Here is a 15,198-nt window from a genome sequence, read left to right as displayed (position 1 = left end):
AAGTTTTAATGGGCCGTTCAGACCGAGGCTCATTGCATTACTGGGGGTATGGTCCCTCGGTGCTACTCATTAGTCCATAGGTGGCCGTAAGAGTTTTAGGGATGCTGCGCACTTTCTGGACTGGAGGCAACACTTCTTCTCTTTTGGGCGGGCGCTGCAGTAAACACAGGCATCGCGACTATTTGGGGCAGTCTACCGGAGTTCTGGCGCTGGTGTTGCTGAGGTCTCCATTTCGTAGCCCCTGGTGAGGTCATGATGAACATAGTGAGACGATCAGAAAGTCTTTTTTGGGTTCTCTTTCAGTGAATGGGTGCTGATCTCTTGTGGTAAAATCCTGTACCTTACCCGAGGGTCGTATGTCCTTACCAAGGTGTCGGTTTTGAAGGCCACTATTAGGGTGTTTTTGCCAGCAGATAATCAATTGGAATTATACTTAAGCCCGCGCGTATGCCTTAGGGGTGAATTGTTAATAGGAGGTCCTTTTGAAGCCACCCAATAGAGGAGTGGTTGTCGTGAAATCGTTGTTTCTTCCTACCCTGTCAGGCTTAGCTCTGCCGGATTTGGAGACTGAACGAAAGTCCACGGAACCGGTACCAGTTCTCCTAAACCATCTGCAACAACAATCACACAGCATTGGTGTACGTCATTGGCCTCCGCGGCTAGAAGCCCTGTGGTTTTCGACATATGTAAGTGAAAGTGGGATGGCTGAAGCACATAACCTCTTTCCTCATACTTTTTAAAAACCTACGAGAACAAACAAGCATGGAGTTGTGTGGCCTAGTGGGGTTAGATTCTCCTACTTAGGTCCTGGGAGACAAGGATGGTCTAGGGACAGGGAGGGGAGTGTCGTTTGGACTGGTGTGTCAATGTGATTGCTTGGGGAACATAACTTTCATCTTTTGGGTTTGGCGGGTTTGGGCTAAAGTCGTCTCAAATTATAAACTGTGGAACACGTGATCAGTTCCATACGGGCGTTACCCTTTACCCTGATCTCTACTTTTGACGGACATATCAAACTGTTTAAGGACAGAGACCTTTCTATTTCCATCCTAGAAGTGTTACCTGTCAATTGGCTAAAAGCAGATCTAGGGAGAAAAATTTTTCTTCCCCATCCAAGATGAGATTGCAGAAAAAAAACTTAATCCATGCCATTTGTTAAGGCTTGCTAGGTTAGCATCTTCTGAACTTGACCTGATATGGCTCTTTAAACCTATCTCCCCGGCTAACCGGCATAAAGCACTAATAACTTTCAGTTAGTGCCTAAATCACCGGCTGCAGAAATCCTGATAGAAACCAAGAAATTTGATCATATTACTCACACCACGTGCCTTAGCCACTTCCCACACTGGCTTCCTGTTAAGGGCAGGGGCTGATTTCCAAGGTGTTACGTTCACCGATTCTACAGGGCGAATGGGCTTGCCCTTACCTATTTCCGAGTTGGTCCTGCCGTACCATCCAAAACGTACACGCTAAAAAACGCGGTCACAGACACGCAGGCCTCCAATTGGGATACATAAAACAAAAATAATCTAAGAACCAAAAACAGCGGGAAGAAAGACAACAAGGGAGTCTTTCCACTAAAACATAAAATAAGATAACTCACAAAATTATAGAGAAACAGTCTAGCCGCAATACACCCTGTGAGGGGACGAGACTCGTTCTCCCTTCTAGCAGCCTTTCTCGTAGCAAATCTCGTGTCTGCCGGGCTGTGCGGTGCCGGCAGAGTCTGGGAAACACGACAACACGCCTTGTGTTCGCCGGGCGGTTCCCTCTCTCCACTGGGATTCTCTGCTCTCTACCTGTTACAGGGGCTGAGTCACTAACTGAGGCAATTTGCCTGAGTGTCCTTTTCCAAATGCCGTCCCTAGGAGGGTGCGTCACTGTGAGTGGGTGAGGTTACGACGTGATCTCCTGTCTGGGTTAGGGCCTCCTTGGTTTATGGTGACTGTGGTGGAGACCTTTGTGGGCTATACTCGGCTTGTCTCAGGATTGTCACACTTGGACTTGTAGAGGATCACTAACCTAGTGGTACGACGCGGGGGCTACGTGCTTGAGCAACAGTGGGTTTCTCTTGGTACTCGGTCTCTTTGTGTCCTTGGTGCCGCCAGACGAGCTGTAGTTTTGCTCACCTCCTTGACTGGAGGGTGTGGAGAGTTGTTTGTATTCCGTTAGAGCTGATCTGTGTCACTGTTTCATATCATCACACGGTCCCTCCATGGTGATGAATGGATGTCATCACACACGGTTAGCTCACGACTTCTCTCTCTATGTGCTTACACATAAACACACACACGCGCTCAGGCACACACACACTATAAGACAATCCTGTTGCTTAACCTCAGCAGGTTCCTGCCTAACCAGCCATGTCTCAGCCCAGCAACGGTAGTGATCGAACAGAAATAATGATTCACTCCACTGATCTTTGCATGACCTCAATGATTGACTACCAAGAGGAGCGCCTGCATACAGAGTGAAACATTAGGCAGAGCACAACTCTCCCCTTCTGGGGTTCTCTGGTGTCTGTCTGTGGCAGCTGTGTAGATTAGGCCCTCCTATTCTTTCACAATATTTGACTCTCCGAAAGTATTTCATGTGTATTCTGCATCCTCTTATCGTCAAGTTACATTGTGTAAGGATATCTGCCAAGGATTTGAAATGAGACTATTCAAGGAAATCAAAGCATTTCATTCACAAAATCTGTGTGTATAAGAATCATGGACACTCTTACTGACAGTTGTGGCTGCTTTGCGTGATGTACTGTTGTTTCTGCCTTCTTGCCCTTTGTGCTGTTGTCTGTGCCCAATAATGTTTTTACCCTGTTTTGTTCTGCTGCCGTGTTGCTACCATGTTGTTGTCATGTTGTGTTGCTACCATGCAGTGTTGTCATGTGTTGCTGCCATGCTATGTTGTTATCTTAGGTCTCTCTTTGTGTTGTGTTGTTTTGTCCTATATTTTTATTTAATTCATTTATATTTTTAATCCCAGCCCCCATCCCCGCAGGAGGCTTTTTGCCTTTTGGTAGGCCGTCATTGTAAATAAGAATCTGTTCTTAACTGACTTGCCTAGTTAAATAAAATACAAATAAATGTAGTTTCGGCAGGATCACTGCAAAATAAATATACAGTTTCAGCCTGGCTTCAAAGTACAGTATTGAAATACACTTGGACCTAAGCCTGATTCATTTGTCGAGGAGGTAGGACCCTGTAAAATCAGTTAGAATGTTTTTGCCTGATTCCGTTTAGTTTTTTCCCAAATTCTGGTTTCTCCGTTCAGTTGATCCAGGTTCCTGTTTACCCTAGCCTTTTCACTCTCAAAATCACACTTTTTAAATAGGAAAACATCTAAATTCTAAGTCCACAACAATGCTTAAACCAAATCACGATACCACTTTGAGGTCTGGGAAAAATTGAAGAAATTTAGATTTTTGCGTGTAGTTACCCTTTTAAAACAAATGGCCACTGGATTGATGCAAATAATCATGAAATCATTCTGCCAGGTAGGCATAGGCTACTTTGTAGTTAACATTTCATTGAGAAGGTTTTTGGGAAAACCTTTCCATCTCTACCAGAAGAAGGTATTAGCGTCATCGCTAACGGCTACACAAAGTGTAAGACCTATGCACGCACAACGCCCCAGCACACACACAACACACACAACACACACACACCACACACAACCAACACACACACCACACCCACACATCACACATCACACACACACAACACACACACACACACACCACACACACACACCACACACAGAGATAAGACAGGCTATTCCTGTGCCGTTTCCAAAATAGTTGCAGGAAAATACAATTCACTGATGCATTTTGTTCATGTCTTCTGATTTTAACTTCGGCAAATGAATACATTTTCTAATAAGTTCAATACATTTAGTTGATATCCTACTAAGTTCAATAAAACATTTTAATATCCTGTTTTAATGTCTGGATTCCTTGATTGCATCCGCGTTCCCCGAAACAGCGATATTATATAAGGCGTTAAGGAAGGGATCTACAATATTATTAATATCATTGAATGGTTTCCTCAGATGTTTCTCTCTCTTTTCAGTCTCATCGACAGAAGAGGCTTTGTCCAATCAGACACGCCACACCCCATCCCGCCAACCAATGGCACCACCATGTACGGATCCACCCAATCACAGAGCCACATGGTAAGCCATTCTCCACTCAATCATTTCTAAACTTACTCATGGCCATCATGTCATTGCAAACCCTCAAACTCAGACCCTGGTCATCTTAATATGGCTTATGTATTGCCTTCATTACCACATATACTGAACAGAAATATAAAATGCAACATGTAAAATGTTGGTTTCATGAGCTGAAATAAAAGATCCCAGACATTTTCCAGATGCAAGAAAATATTATTTCTCTCAAAGTTTGTGTACAAATTTGTGTACATCCCTTTAGTGAGCATTTCTCCTTTGCCAAGATAATCCATCCGCCTGACAGAAGCTGATTAAACAGGATGATCATTACACAGGTGCACCTTGTGCTGGGGACAATAAAAGGCCACTCTAAAATGTGCAGTTTTGTCCCACAACACAATGCCACAGATGTCTCAAGTTTTGAGGGAGCGTGCAATTGGCATGCTGAATGCAAGAATGTCCACCAGAGCTGTTGCCAGAGAACTGAATGTTAATTTCTCTACCATAAGCCACCTCCAATGTATTTTTGGAGAATTTGGCAGTACGTCCAACCGGCCTCACAACCGCAGACCACGTGTAACCATGCCAGCCCAGGACCTCCACATCCGGCTTCTTCACCTGCGGGGATTGTCTGAGACCAGCCACCCAGACAGCTGATGAAACTGAGCAGTGTTTCTGTCTGTAATAAAGCCCTTTTGTGGGGAAAACCCATTCTGATTGGCTGAGCTTGGCTCCCAAGTGGGTGGGCCAATGCCCTCCCAGACCCACCAATGGCTGCGCCCCTTCCCAGTCATGTGAAATCCATAGATCAGGGCCTAATTCATTTATTTCAGTTGTCTGATTTCCTTACATGAACTGTAACTCAGTAAAATCATTGAAATTGTTGCATTTATATTTTTGTTCTGAGTATATAGTGCATTCGGAAAGTATTCAGACACTTGACTTGTTCCACATTTTGTTACGTTACAGCGTTATTCTAAAATGTATTAAATTGTTTTTTTCCTCATTCAACCTACACACAATACATCATGATGACTAAGCAAAAACAGTTTTTTAGAAATATCACATTTACATAAGTATTCAGACTCTTTACTCAGTACTTTGTTGAAGCACCTTTGGCAGCGATTACAGCCTCGAGTCTTCTTGGGTGTGACGCTACAAGCTTGGCACACCTGTATTTGGGGAGTTTCTCCCAATCTTCTCTGCAGATCCTCTCAAGCTCTGTCAGGTTGGAGTGGCCCTCTGACTGGGCCACTCAAGGACATTCAGAGAGACTTGTCCCGAAGCCACTCCTGCGTTGTCTTGGCTGTGTGCTTAGGGTCATTGTCCTGTTGGAAGGTGAACCTTCCAGTTCAGTCTGAGGTCCTTAGCGCTCTGGAGCAGGTTTTCATCAAGGATCTCTTTGTACTTTGCTCCGTTCATCTTTCTCTCGATCCTGACTAGTCTCCCAGTCCCTGCCGCTGAATAACATCCCCACAGAATGATGCTGCCACCACCATACTTCACCGTAGGGATGGTGCCAGGTTTCCTCCAGATGTAACGCTTGGCATTCGGGCCAAAGAGTTAAATCTTTTCATCAGATCAGAGAATCTTGTTTCTCATGGTCTGAGAGTCCTTTAGTTGTCTTTTGGCAAACTCCAGGCGGGCTGTCATGTGCCTTTTACTGAGGAGTGGCTTCCGTCTGGCCACTCTACCATAAAGGCCTGATTGGTGAAGTACTGCAGAGATGGTTGTCCTTCTTGAAGGTTCTCCCATCCCCGCAGAGGATGGCCGAACAGTGACCCATCTTTGGCTGACTCACCCTGGGAAACCCAGGACACGGTATTGCAGCTGCTGCTGTGCGTGGCAGTGCCAGCCTCTCCAGCTCTCCACTCATAGTAGCCTGGCGTTTCAGCTGTTGTCTTATATCCTGCAACTTATTTCATCTGTAAACAACGGCTCAACTGTCAGCCTATCCCAATCAATCTCTGGGGAATTATGATGACCAGCGGCATCATGGGGTTTTATTGCAATCATCAACATTGGTACTTGGTTTAGGCAAGGGCAGGGTAGGGTCAGAGCGTCTCTCTCTTTTCTCTTTCTCCCTCCCTCAGTATACCAATTCTCTCTTTCTCTCTCCAGAGGTGTTCCAGAGAAGAAGCTGTGCAAGATCTCAGTTAGGAAACATTGTTCCTCCCCTCATCATCCCACGCTAGAAAGCCCACAAACAAGGCTGTTTATCTCTCATCTTTATCCCGCTCAATCCAAATCTATTTAGCCAATCTCATTTCCGTCTCTGGTCCACAGATTGGAGCAAATCAACTGTTGGGATTCCAAGTAGGGGGTTGTTTATGTTATTATACTCACAGCTTTTACCCATGATGCTCTGTGATCTAGCATTATGGCTGGGAAATAGGTCAGCAGGGGGAGGAGGGGATTGTGTGTGCACTGTGACAAGCAATGTCATTGTGGACTGTGGTGTGTTTGACTCCTTGGCTTTCCCCACTGTCCCAGTCCCTGTCCCCCTCTCGCAAATAAAACGATATGTCGGCGATTTGGGAACCCCAGGGAGCGATTTCTGTGTGTGTGCATGTTGTGCTTGTGTGTAGTGCACTCTCTTTCCCCCTCTGATTCCTACAGGCTATCAGTCAGACTGACTGGACAATCTAACTCATGTTCTCGGAGGCTTTGGCATGGCAGAAAGAGACTGATGGATAGAAAGCAAGAAATGGATGATAGGAGAGAGAGACAGAGATAGGGAGAGGGAAGGAGAATACATGCTCTTTTAGAGAGAAGGCTCCCACAGTAAAATCATGGAGAGAGTCTGACTTAAACAAGGCCCTGTCAGCTGACAGTGTAATTGGTGTCGGAGTATCAGATCAAAGGGAGTGAAGCTACAAATGTCACTAGATGACTGACAGGGAGCACTGTTTTGAAGCCACCGCGCCTCCATCTTGGCAGTCCCCCACTAATGTAAGAAATGTTCTGGAAACTATAGATATGCATTTATTAATGTCGGCATTTGTTTTTGCTACATTTATTCTATTACAGACACCTTAATGCATGCAGTTATTTAAACATGTTTAAAAATCCTTAAAGTATAATTTTTTGAACGTTCTGTCCACACTACAACACATGTTATTTTGTTCTTGAAACATTTGAATTGGAATACTTGTAGAATTCCATTCATTCCTATAGAAGACTGCTTCTTTTGGGGAGTGCCAATATGGCCGACCAGTGGCTTCAAAGCCTCTCATTGGCCAATACATAGCAACAGCAATCCAGGGTTTTATATACATTATTGACCGCATTCCATAATCTGGCAGAGAATGGAAGAAAGAGTCTGTCTGGGAGTCTGGTGGCCCCTTAGTGAACAAGCCATCGTTTCCTTCCTCGTATATTCTAATGAACAGTCACTACTCGCTACAGTCCTCTGAACTTGAATCCAATGGTCTCTTAGAATAATACAGACCACTTAAAATAAGTCCTTGTTAGCTGTGTTCCTGTCCCGCTAACTCTGGTCTTATTGAATTGTTCTAAAGATGTGTCATGGCCATCTGGAATGCTTGAGCTGGTTGTTCTGGCTGGGAGACAGGTTTGACATTCCATAACTTTATCACGTGTAGAAATAGAGCCCATCTGTTAAACAGTTATTATTTGTAATATACTGCAGTAATGACTTCCCACGGGGGAACCATTGATGTGTCGCCACTAACATCATCTATTTTTAGTCACCAACTTAGAGAATGCGGTGTGTGCATTTGACAAGACAAGAGAGAGAATTGACATTGCTAATAGCGCCGTTGACTCATACCTGGTCGCCATGTAAATAGTGAAAGGCAGTCCGTCAATATATGTAGGCAAATTGGGGAATAATATTCAAGTGCAGAGAATCCAGTCCATTTACGTACATTTGTATGTATATTCTCTAAAGACATGGTCGGCTGAACAACAGAAGCCTCGACACCATGGCAACGGTGACATCATGCCATATCACACCATCCGTCACAGGCCCCAGTCAGGAAGTGACAGAGAGAGCAGTATGTGCCGAGCGAGGTGACATCTAGAAGTGACCATGACCTCTAGTTAAAATACCATCCGCTTTGTTCTTCCTCTGGCTCTGTCCATGTTCTCCGTAATACTTACCGGCACATCTTTATCTCATTTTCCCCCCGCCTTTTCTGTGGTAGCTGGCAGCTATTTTTACACAGCAGAGGGTTTACAGATATAGATTCTGACTTTGGACTGTTTCAACTTGCTAGCTTCTTCTTGAGTAATGGATGACGACACACAGGACTCATTTTAGACTCTCCCTTTCTCTTCAGTATCTCAGCGGTGTCTACTTGACGGGTGATTGCTAATTCATTGGACGGATGGCCAATACTGCTCACCTATGTGTCAATCTCATCTAGCTTGAACAGCCCTAAAATGAATCAATGTTTACACAGCCGTTATCATTTTATTGCCTGAATCACTTCAGATAAACGCTGAAAATTCAATCAGCACGTGCCTAAGTCAGCCGTGATGAAGATACAGATTAGACGTGCAGGGTTTCGTTCAGGCTAGGTCAGGGTTGGTTGGTTTCCTCTCTCCCTGGCAAGGTGAGAGCTGCTCTTCCTGTAGCCTGCTGAGCTGATGAAAGGTTTACGACCAGGGCTAAACTTATCAGAGCTGAACTTCACTACCTCACAGGCTGATAGCACAGTGAAGCATGCCAATATGGGTAATGACAGCCGGCTCATCTGCCCCCTGTTCCTTCACCCACGCCTGGGCAGAACAGTGGGCAGCAGTCCCAGACCCAACCTTGTCCAGCAACTCAACCTCTAAAGTAATTTCAGCCAAGGAGATAGTCCAAGCTCATTAGTAAATAATACCATGCTTTTTCTTCCAAAGGGCAGTATGGAGCTGACACATGAAATGCTTTTAGAAAGTCACTTTTGGAGTGCAGCTTTGCCAAAGCAGGCCCCGGGGCGGCAGGAAGCCTAGCGGGGAGGAGTGTTGGGCCACAAACCGAAAGGTTGCTAGTTTGAATCCCCGAGCTGACTAGGTGAAAAATATGTCTGTGCCCTTGCGTCTGCTAAATGACTAAAATGTAAATGTAAAAATGATTAGATTAGGAGCGGTGATCGGATTGTGGGGCTTTTGGATGTGCATTTGTCAAATAGAAGCTTTCAACTCGCTGACACTGGGATCAGGCTAAAGCTAAACTAACCACGATGCAGGTTTGCCCGTGTTAGAGGATCTCTCCAGATTGACTTTGCTCCAGTTGTTTCATTACTATAGGTTGATGTAAATACAGTGTGTTGCTTTCTTAATAGGTCCATGTTCTGTAGATACCAGCATTTCTCTCCCAATGTCTTTCTGTCTGTTCTGGTAGGGTCTGACTAGGGTTGCACATTTTGGGGAATATTCAGAGGTGGAAACTTAACGTGGGAATATATGCAAATTAATATTAATACCATAGATGTTTTTTGCATTGGATATATTTACCATATCATATGGACATAAACCTTTTACCTTATCATAAGTAGACATAATTGCAAATGATTAAATCCTTCCAATAGAAAAAAACAAAAGCTATTTAGTTACGAATTGAACTTTAATTAAATGAGTTGACTCTTCACATGGGATGATTTCACTGAACAGCAAAAGAAAGGGAATATTGAATGATCCCCAATGATCCATCGCATCTCCTAAAAATGTTTTCAAAATACATCTGTAAAATGATAGTCTAGAAACTAAAGCTTTGGTTGTCTTCCTCTCAGGCTTCCATGTCTTCTCCCTGGACCTCCTCAATGTCCACCGCTTGAACATCAGACTCTGAGGCCTCATCTTCACTGTCACTTTCCAACCTTGTTGAGGATGGCTCGTTGTCAGTCTCAAAAAGACTCAAATTTGCCCGGATAGCCACCAATTTTTCAACCCTTGTATTTGTCAGCCTGTTGCGTGCTTTGGTGTGTGTGTGTTCCCAAACAAGGACCAGTTGCATTTTGAGGCGGCTGATGTTGGTGGGATTTGGAGGATGATGGAGGCAACAGGGGAAAGAGCCTCAGATCCACAAAGTCCCTTCCACCAGATGGCTGATCAGATATGTTGGCACGACTGCCATATTGCATCTCCATCCCAAAGCCCTTGCTTGGAAGTGTACTTCGCCAGACTGCCAAGAACCTTGCCCTCATCCAGGCCAAGGTGGCGAGACACACTAGTGATGACACCATAGGCCTTGTTGATCTCTGCACCAGACATGATGCTCTTGCCAGCATACTTGGGGTCCAACATGTACGCTGTGGCGTGTATGGGCTTCAGGCAGAAGTCTTCACGCTTTTTGATGCGTTTCAGAACTGCAGTTTCCTCTGCTTGGAGCAACAGTGAAGTGGGCAGGGCAGTACGGATTTCTTCTCTTACATCTGCAAGCAGAGTCTGAACATCAGATAGGATGTCATTGTCTCCCTCAATCTGTACAATGGCTACTGCTATAGGTTTCAGGCTGCTTACCACTCTCTCCCAAAATACATCATCCAGGAGGATCCTCTTGATGGGGCTGTCCATATCGGCAGACTGTGATATGGCCATTTCATGGAGAGACTCCTTCCCCGCCAGGAGACTGTCAAACAGGATGACAACACCACCCCAACAGGTGTTGCTGGGCAGCTTCAATGTGGTGCTCTTATTCTTCTCACTTTGCTTGGTGAGGTAGATTGCTGCTATAACTTGATGATCATTCACATACCTAACCATTTCCTTGGTTCGTTTGTAGAGTGTATCCATTGGTTTCAGTGCCATGATGTCCTTGAGGAGCAGATTCAATGCATGAGCAGCATAGCCAATGGGTGTGATGTGAGGGTAGGACTCCTCCACTTTAGACCAAGCAGCCTTCATGTTCGCAGCATTGTCTGTCACCAGTGCAAATACCTTCTGTGGTCCAAGGTCATTGATGACTGCCTTCAGCTCATCTGCAATGTAGAGACCGGTGTGTCTGTTGTCCCTTGTCTGTGCTCTTGTAGAATACTGGTTGAGGGGTGGAGAGGATGTAGTTAATTATTCCTTGCCCACCCATCAGAGATGATTGCAATACAGTCTGCTTTCTCTATGATTTGCTTGACCTTCACTTGAACTCTGTTGAACTCTGCATCCAGCAAATGAGTAGATACAGCATGTCTGGTTGGAGGGGTGTATGCTGGGCAAAGAACATTCAGAAATCTCTTCCAATACACATTGCCTGTGAGCATCAGAGGTGAACCAGTTGCATACACAGCTCGAGTAAGACATTCATCAGCATTTCTCTGACTACGTTCCACCATTGAGTCAAAAAAAACTTCTGATTCCAGGAGGACCATGAGCTGTTTTTTTTGTTGTTTTTTTTACCGTTATTTTACCAGGTAAGTTGACTGAGAACACGTTCTCATTTGCAGCAACGACCTGGGGAATAGTTACAGGGGAGAGGAGGGGGATGAATGAGCCAATTGTAAACTGGGGATTATTAGGTGACCTTGATGGTTGAGGGCCAGATTGGGAATTTAGCCAGGACACCGGGGTTAACACCCCTACTCTTACGATAAGTGCCATGGGATCTTTAATGACCTCAGAGAGTCAGGACACCCGTTTAACGTCCCATCCGAAAGACGGCACCCTACACAGAGCAGTGTACCCAATCACTGCCCTGGGGCATTGGGATCTTTGTTTAGACCAGAGGAAAGAGTGCCTCCTACTGGCCCTCCAACACCACTTCCAGCAGCACCTGGTCTCCCATCCAGGGACTGACCAGGACCAACCCTGCTTAGCTTCAGAAGCAAGCCAGCAGTGTTATGCAGGGTGGTATGCTGCTGTTGCTATGATAAGGTGTCTGGTTCATCATTTTCTAGAAGTAGAGGGACTTTTATCAGAGGTTGCTTGTTGTGAGCGCTGAGGGAACTTTATGCATCTTTGTTGCATTCTTCACATATGATTTGGCACAGTATTTGCAAATGTACACAGCTTTTTCTTCTACATTAGCTGCAGTGAAATGTCTCCACACATCAGATAGTGGCATTTTCCTGTAAAGATTAGGGGAAAATGAGTAAAAAAATTAAAATACAATTCCATCTACAGATAAATAGTTAAACAGTTAGATTAAACAACTCATTTTGTAAGATAAATGTTTTAAAATGAAACTGGAATATATTAACATGTCTCAGTTAGTAGGCTCAAGCATGCTAAAACCCACATGGCAGCAAAAATGCATTAGCAGAAATTGTTAATAAGTTATAAATTATTTAAACACACTTTGCTGTAGGCTACTATTTACTAGTTAACAAAAAAATCATGTATGTCATATAAAATATATTCACCCCACCCAGTATTGTAATCAAAACCAGATAGCATGTAGTCCTTGGCTCAGACAGTGTAGTAGTGTGGGCTCAATAGCATCTCATTAGTGTGCAAGATCTTGAGAATCAGCTGTACACTGAGTGCACTGCACATGTGATGGAAGAATGCACTGTGCATGCAGAGGGTTGCAATTCCATTGAATTGGGGATAGTTTAACCAAAATATGCCACAAGACCTAGAATTGCCTTGTGTATCCCACAAAAAAAGCTTCACTGTTATAAGTTTACTTTTTTGATGAATTTAAGCAAAATTCCCGCGCTTAACATCCCATTGAAAATTTCCAGAAATATTCTGGAAATGTACCGGAAAGTTTCCAACCCATTGCAACCCTAGGTCTGACAATACAATTTGAGACTAATGTCAGACAACTAGCAGCTAAGTTTGAGTCCAGGGGTTGAGTTTGTCTCTGAGTGACTATAAAATAAGCCAAGCTCATAAAAGGACATCAACTGATAAGAGAAACTTAAGTAGTCCTATAAACTAACACTCTTAACCTGGTGTGGTTATGCTTGGCCAGACAGGTGATTTGAGATGTGAGGACCAGATTATCTTCTATTATTTTAGTCTCCTGTGAACGTGAAATCTAAGAAGACCTTTCAAAGCACTAATGCCAGTTTTGTCATAGTGGATCATCAAAAGGTTTCCCATTGATTCATGTGCTCTCTCTCTGTGTGTGAGAGAGAAAGTGCACTCTGCCTGCCTTCAGTTTTGCACTTTGCCACTACATCTGATAATTATTAGATAGGCTATAGAAGTGCTCATCTAGTTCAATGGCTCAAACAGTGCACTGTTGGTTCATTCCATGTAGATGTTTGATTTACATTTCAACTATTTAGGTTCCCAGAGACACAGAGATAAATCAATAGCTGACTTAATGGCCCGCTGTCTCAACTTCATGTATTGAATTCACTATGCATTTGGGTCACTTTGAATACAGTTTTTTTCTCTCTGGTGTTGGTTTACTCTAACAAAGTTACTAACACCACATTTTCTCTTAATTCATTCACTACACTCGTCATGTTAACCTCTTGCTCCTCCTTTCTCTGTCATCCGTTTACCTTCCTCTTCTGTCACCCTCACATTCCCCTCCAATCCCTCCCCCAAAACATGTCTCATTACTCTCCCTACACTCATTCCTTTACTCCCACTCTCCATCTCAGTGTGATCAAGCCCAGTGCATTCAGAGCACCAAATTCGTTTTGCAGGCTGCTGCCACACCCCTGCTGCAGAGTGAGCCAGTCATCCTCACAGACGAGGCGTTTCTACCGGGCAGAACATCATTAGGGGGTTCCTGCTCTGGAGCCCTGCCGCTGGGGGGTCATCCGACACCCCCTACCTCCACCCCCAACCTCAGCTGTGACAACGACATGCTGCCTCTACGGAACGAGCAAAGCGACGGGCTACGACACCACCACACGGACGGGTGCCACCACCACTTCCTCACGCCCGAGGAAGCTCCCTCGCCACCGGGCATGCTCCCCTGCGTCAGTCCCCTGGGACACAGCCACACCATACAGGGCTTCTACAATCCAGCCAGCCAGGACTCTCTACACGAGGACTCTGTCAGAGGCCTGGTCAAACTCAGCTCTGTCTGACAGGGGGTTCACTCAAACATCCCTCCGTCCCCTAAAACGCTCCTCCCTTCCATCCACACCCGTGCCAAACAGTGGGTCGCCCCAATCCTGAATGCCTGTAACCAATATCCTCTCCGTCCACTAAAATCACAGGACTTGAGCCTCTTAAAGACTGTGGTACTATTTGGGAGCAGAACTGACCTGAACTGGGACCTTCCCTCCTCAGCCAACAACTTGCCAAACCTCTGCATCATAATGGGGGGTTGTTGCTGGTGAAGGGCCCAGGGGACTTTGCCATATTATAAACAGTCACAAACGTACTGTTTTCTACTGAAGCATAGTCCACTCTCCTGGGAGGGGGACAGACAAAGGACAGGATTTGAGGAGGAAAAACAGAAGTGGTAGGTGTATGGCTGTCTGTCAGCTATTTTAAAGTTTAAAAAAGTGTTGTGACAGCTGTTCCTAAATATGTTAAAGAAAAGCTGCTTTATTTCTGTCATGAATCACGATTCTGACATTTTTATTTTTTTGTACAACGGACTGTGGCCTAATTGATCACTAATGGAGAGTGTCAGCCTTTCTGAGGAGATTCCGGTTGATAGTCGACAGTGCAATCAGTAAACAAGAATTAGTGTCATCATGTTGCTAGCCTTAGTGGAGTTGCCAACGACCGGATGTATCCGGTTTTCAGGGATACAGCTAATTCACCCTAGCTTCCTGTTCCGCTGAAAACCGGATGTGGAAACTCCGCTCAGGCATTTTCTTTTATGCCTGCTGCGTTAGGTTATCATGTTGCATATCATGCAATTCATTTCTTATTTTTAAATGACATGTTAAAAAGATTTGGTATTGTGTTGTGCCATACTAAGGTTATTATTTTTCTCACATTATACTTCCTGTGGATATATTAATAAAATCACATTTTTAAGGTACTAGATTCTCTCTGTTGAAGCCAAGCCCCAAGGTGACCAGTTGAAAGTCATGTGTTATCATCTCTGACGTCACACATCCTTTGGTAGGTCTTAAAAAAGTAGTCTTGTGACGATTCAACAGTATAAAATCATTGTACATGCTGTGTTGAGGGCGAGTCCTGCTGTAGGCTGGTCTC

The 15,198-nt window shown here is 44.6% G+C and overlaps 1 protein-coding gene across 4 annotated transcripts in view; it reads left to right on the top strand.

Moving 5' to 3' along the window:
* The window catches only part of LOC111963154 (palmitoyltransferase ZDHHC14), a 99,017-nt gene extending 83,995 nt beyond the window's left edge, over window positions 1–15,022 (top strand). For 3 of the 4 annotated variants that reach the window (XM_023986391.2, XM_023986395.2, XM_023986392.2), the window contains 2 exons: window positions 4,071–4,173; window positions 13,677–15,022. In XM_023986391.2, the coding sequence (XP_023842159.1) occupies window positions 4,071–4,173; window positions 13,677–14,111 (538 nt within the window). In that variant the 3' untranslated portion in view covers window positions 14,112–15,022. The remainder of the gene's footprint in view (window positions 1–4,070; window positions 4,174–13,676) is intronic. The other variant, XM_023986393.2, reaches the window with a different exon arrangement.
* The last annotated feature ends 176 nt before the right edge of the window (window positions 15,023–15,198 follow it).

Source organism: Salvelinus sp. IW2-2015, linkage group LG4q.2 (assembly GCF_002910315.2).
Source record: "Salvelinus sp. IW2-2015 linkage group LG4q.2, ASM291031v2, whole genome shotgun sequence".
Lineage (NCBI taxonomy): Eukaryota > Metazoa > Chordata > Actinopteri > Salmoniformes > Salmonidae > Salvelinus > Salvelinus sp. IW2-2015.
Note: the sequence above shows the minus strand (reverse complement) of the source record. Positions and strands in the feature narration are given on the sequence as shown.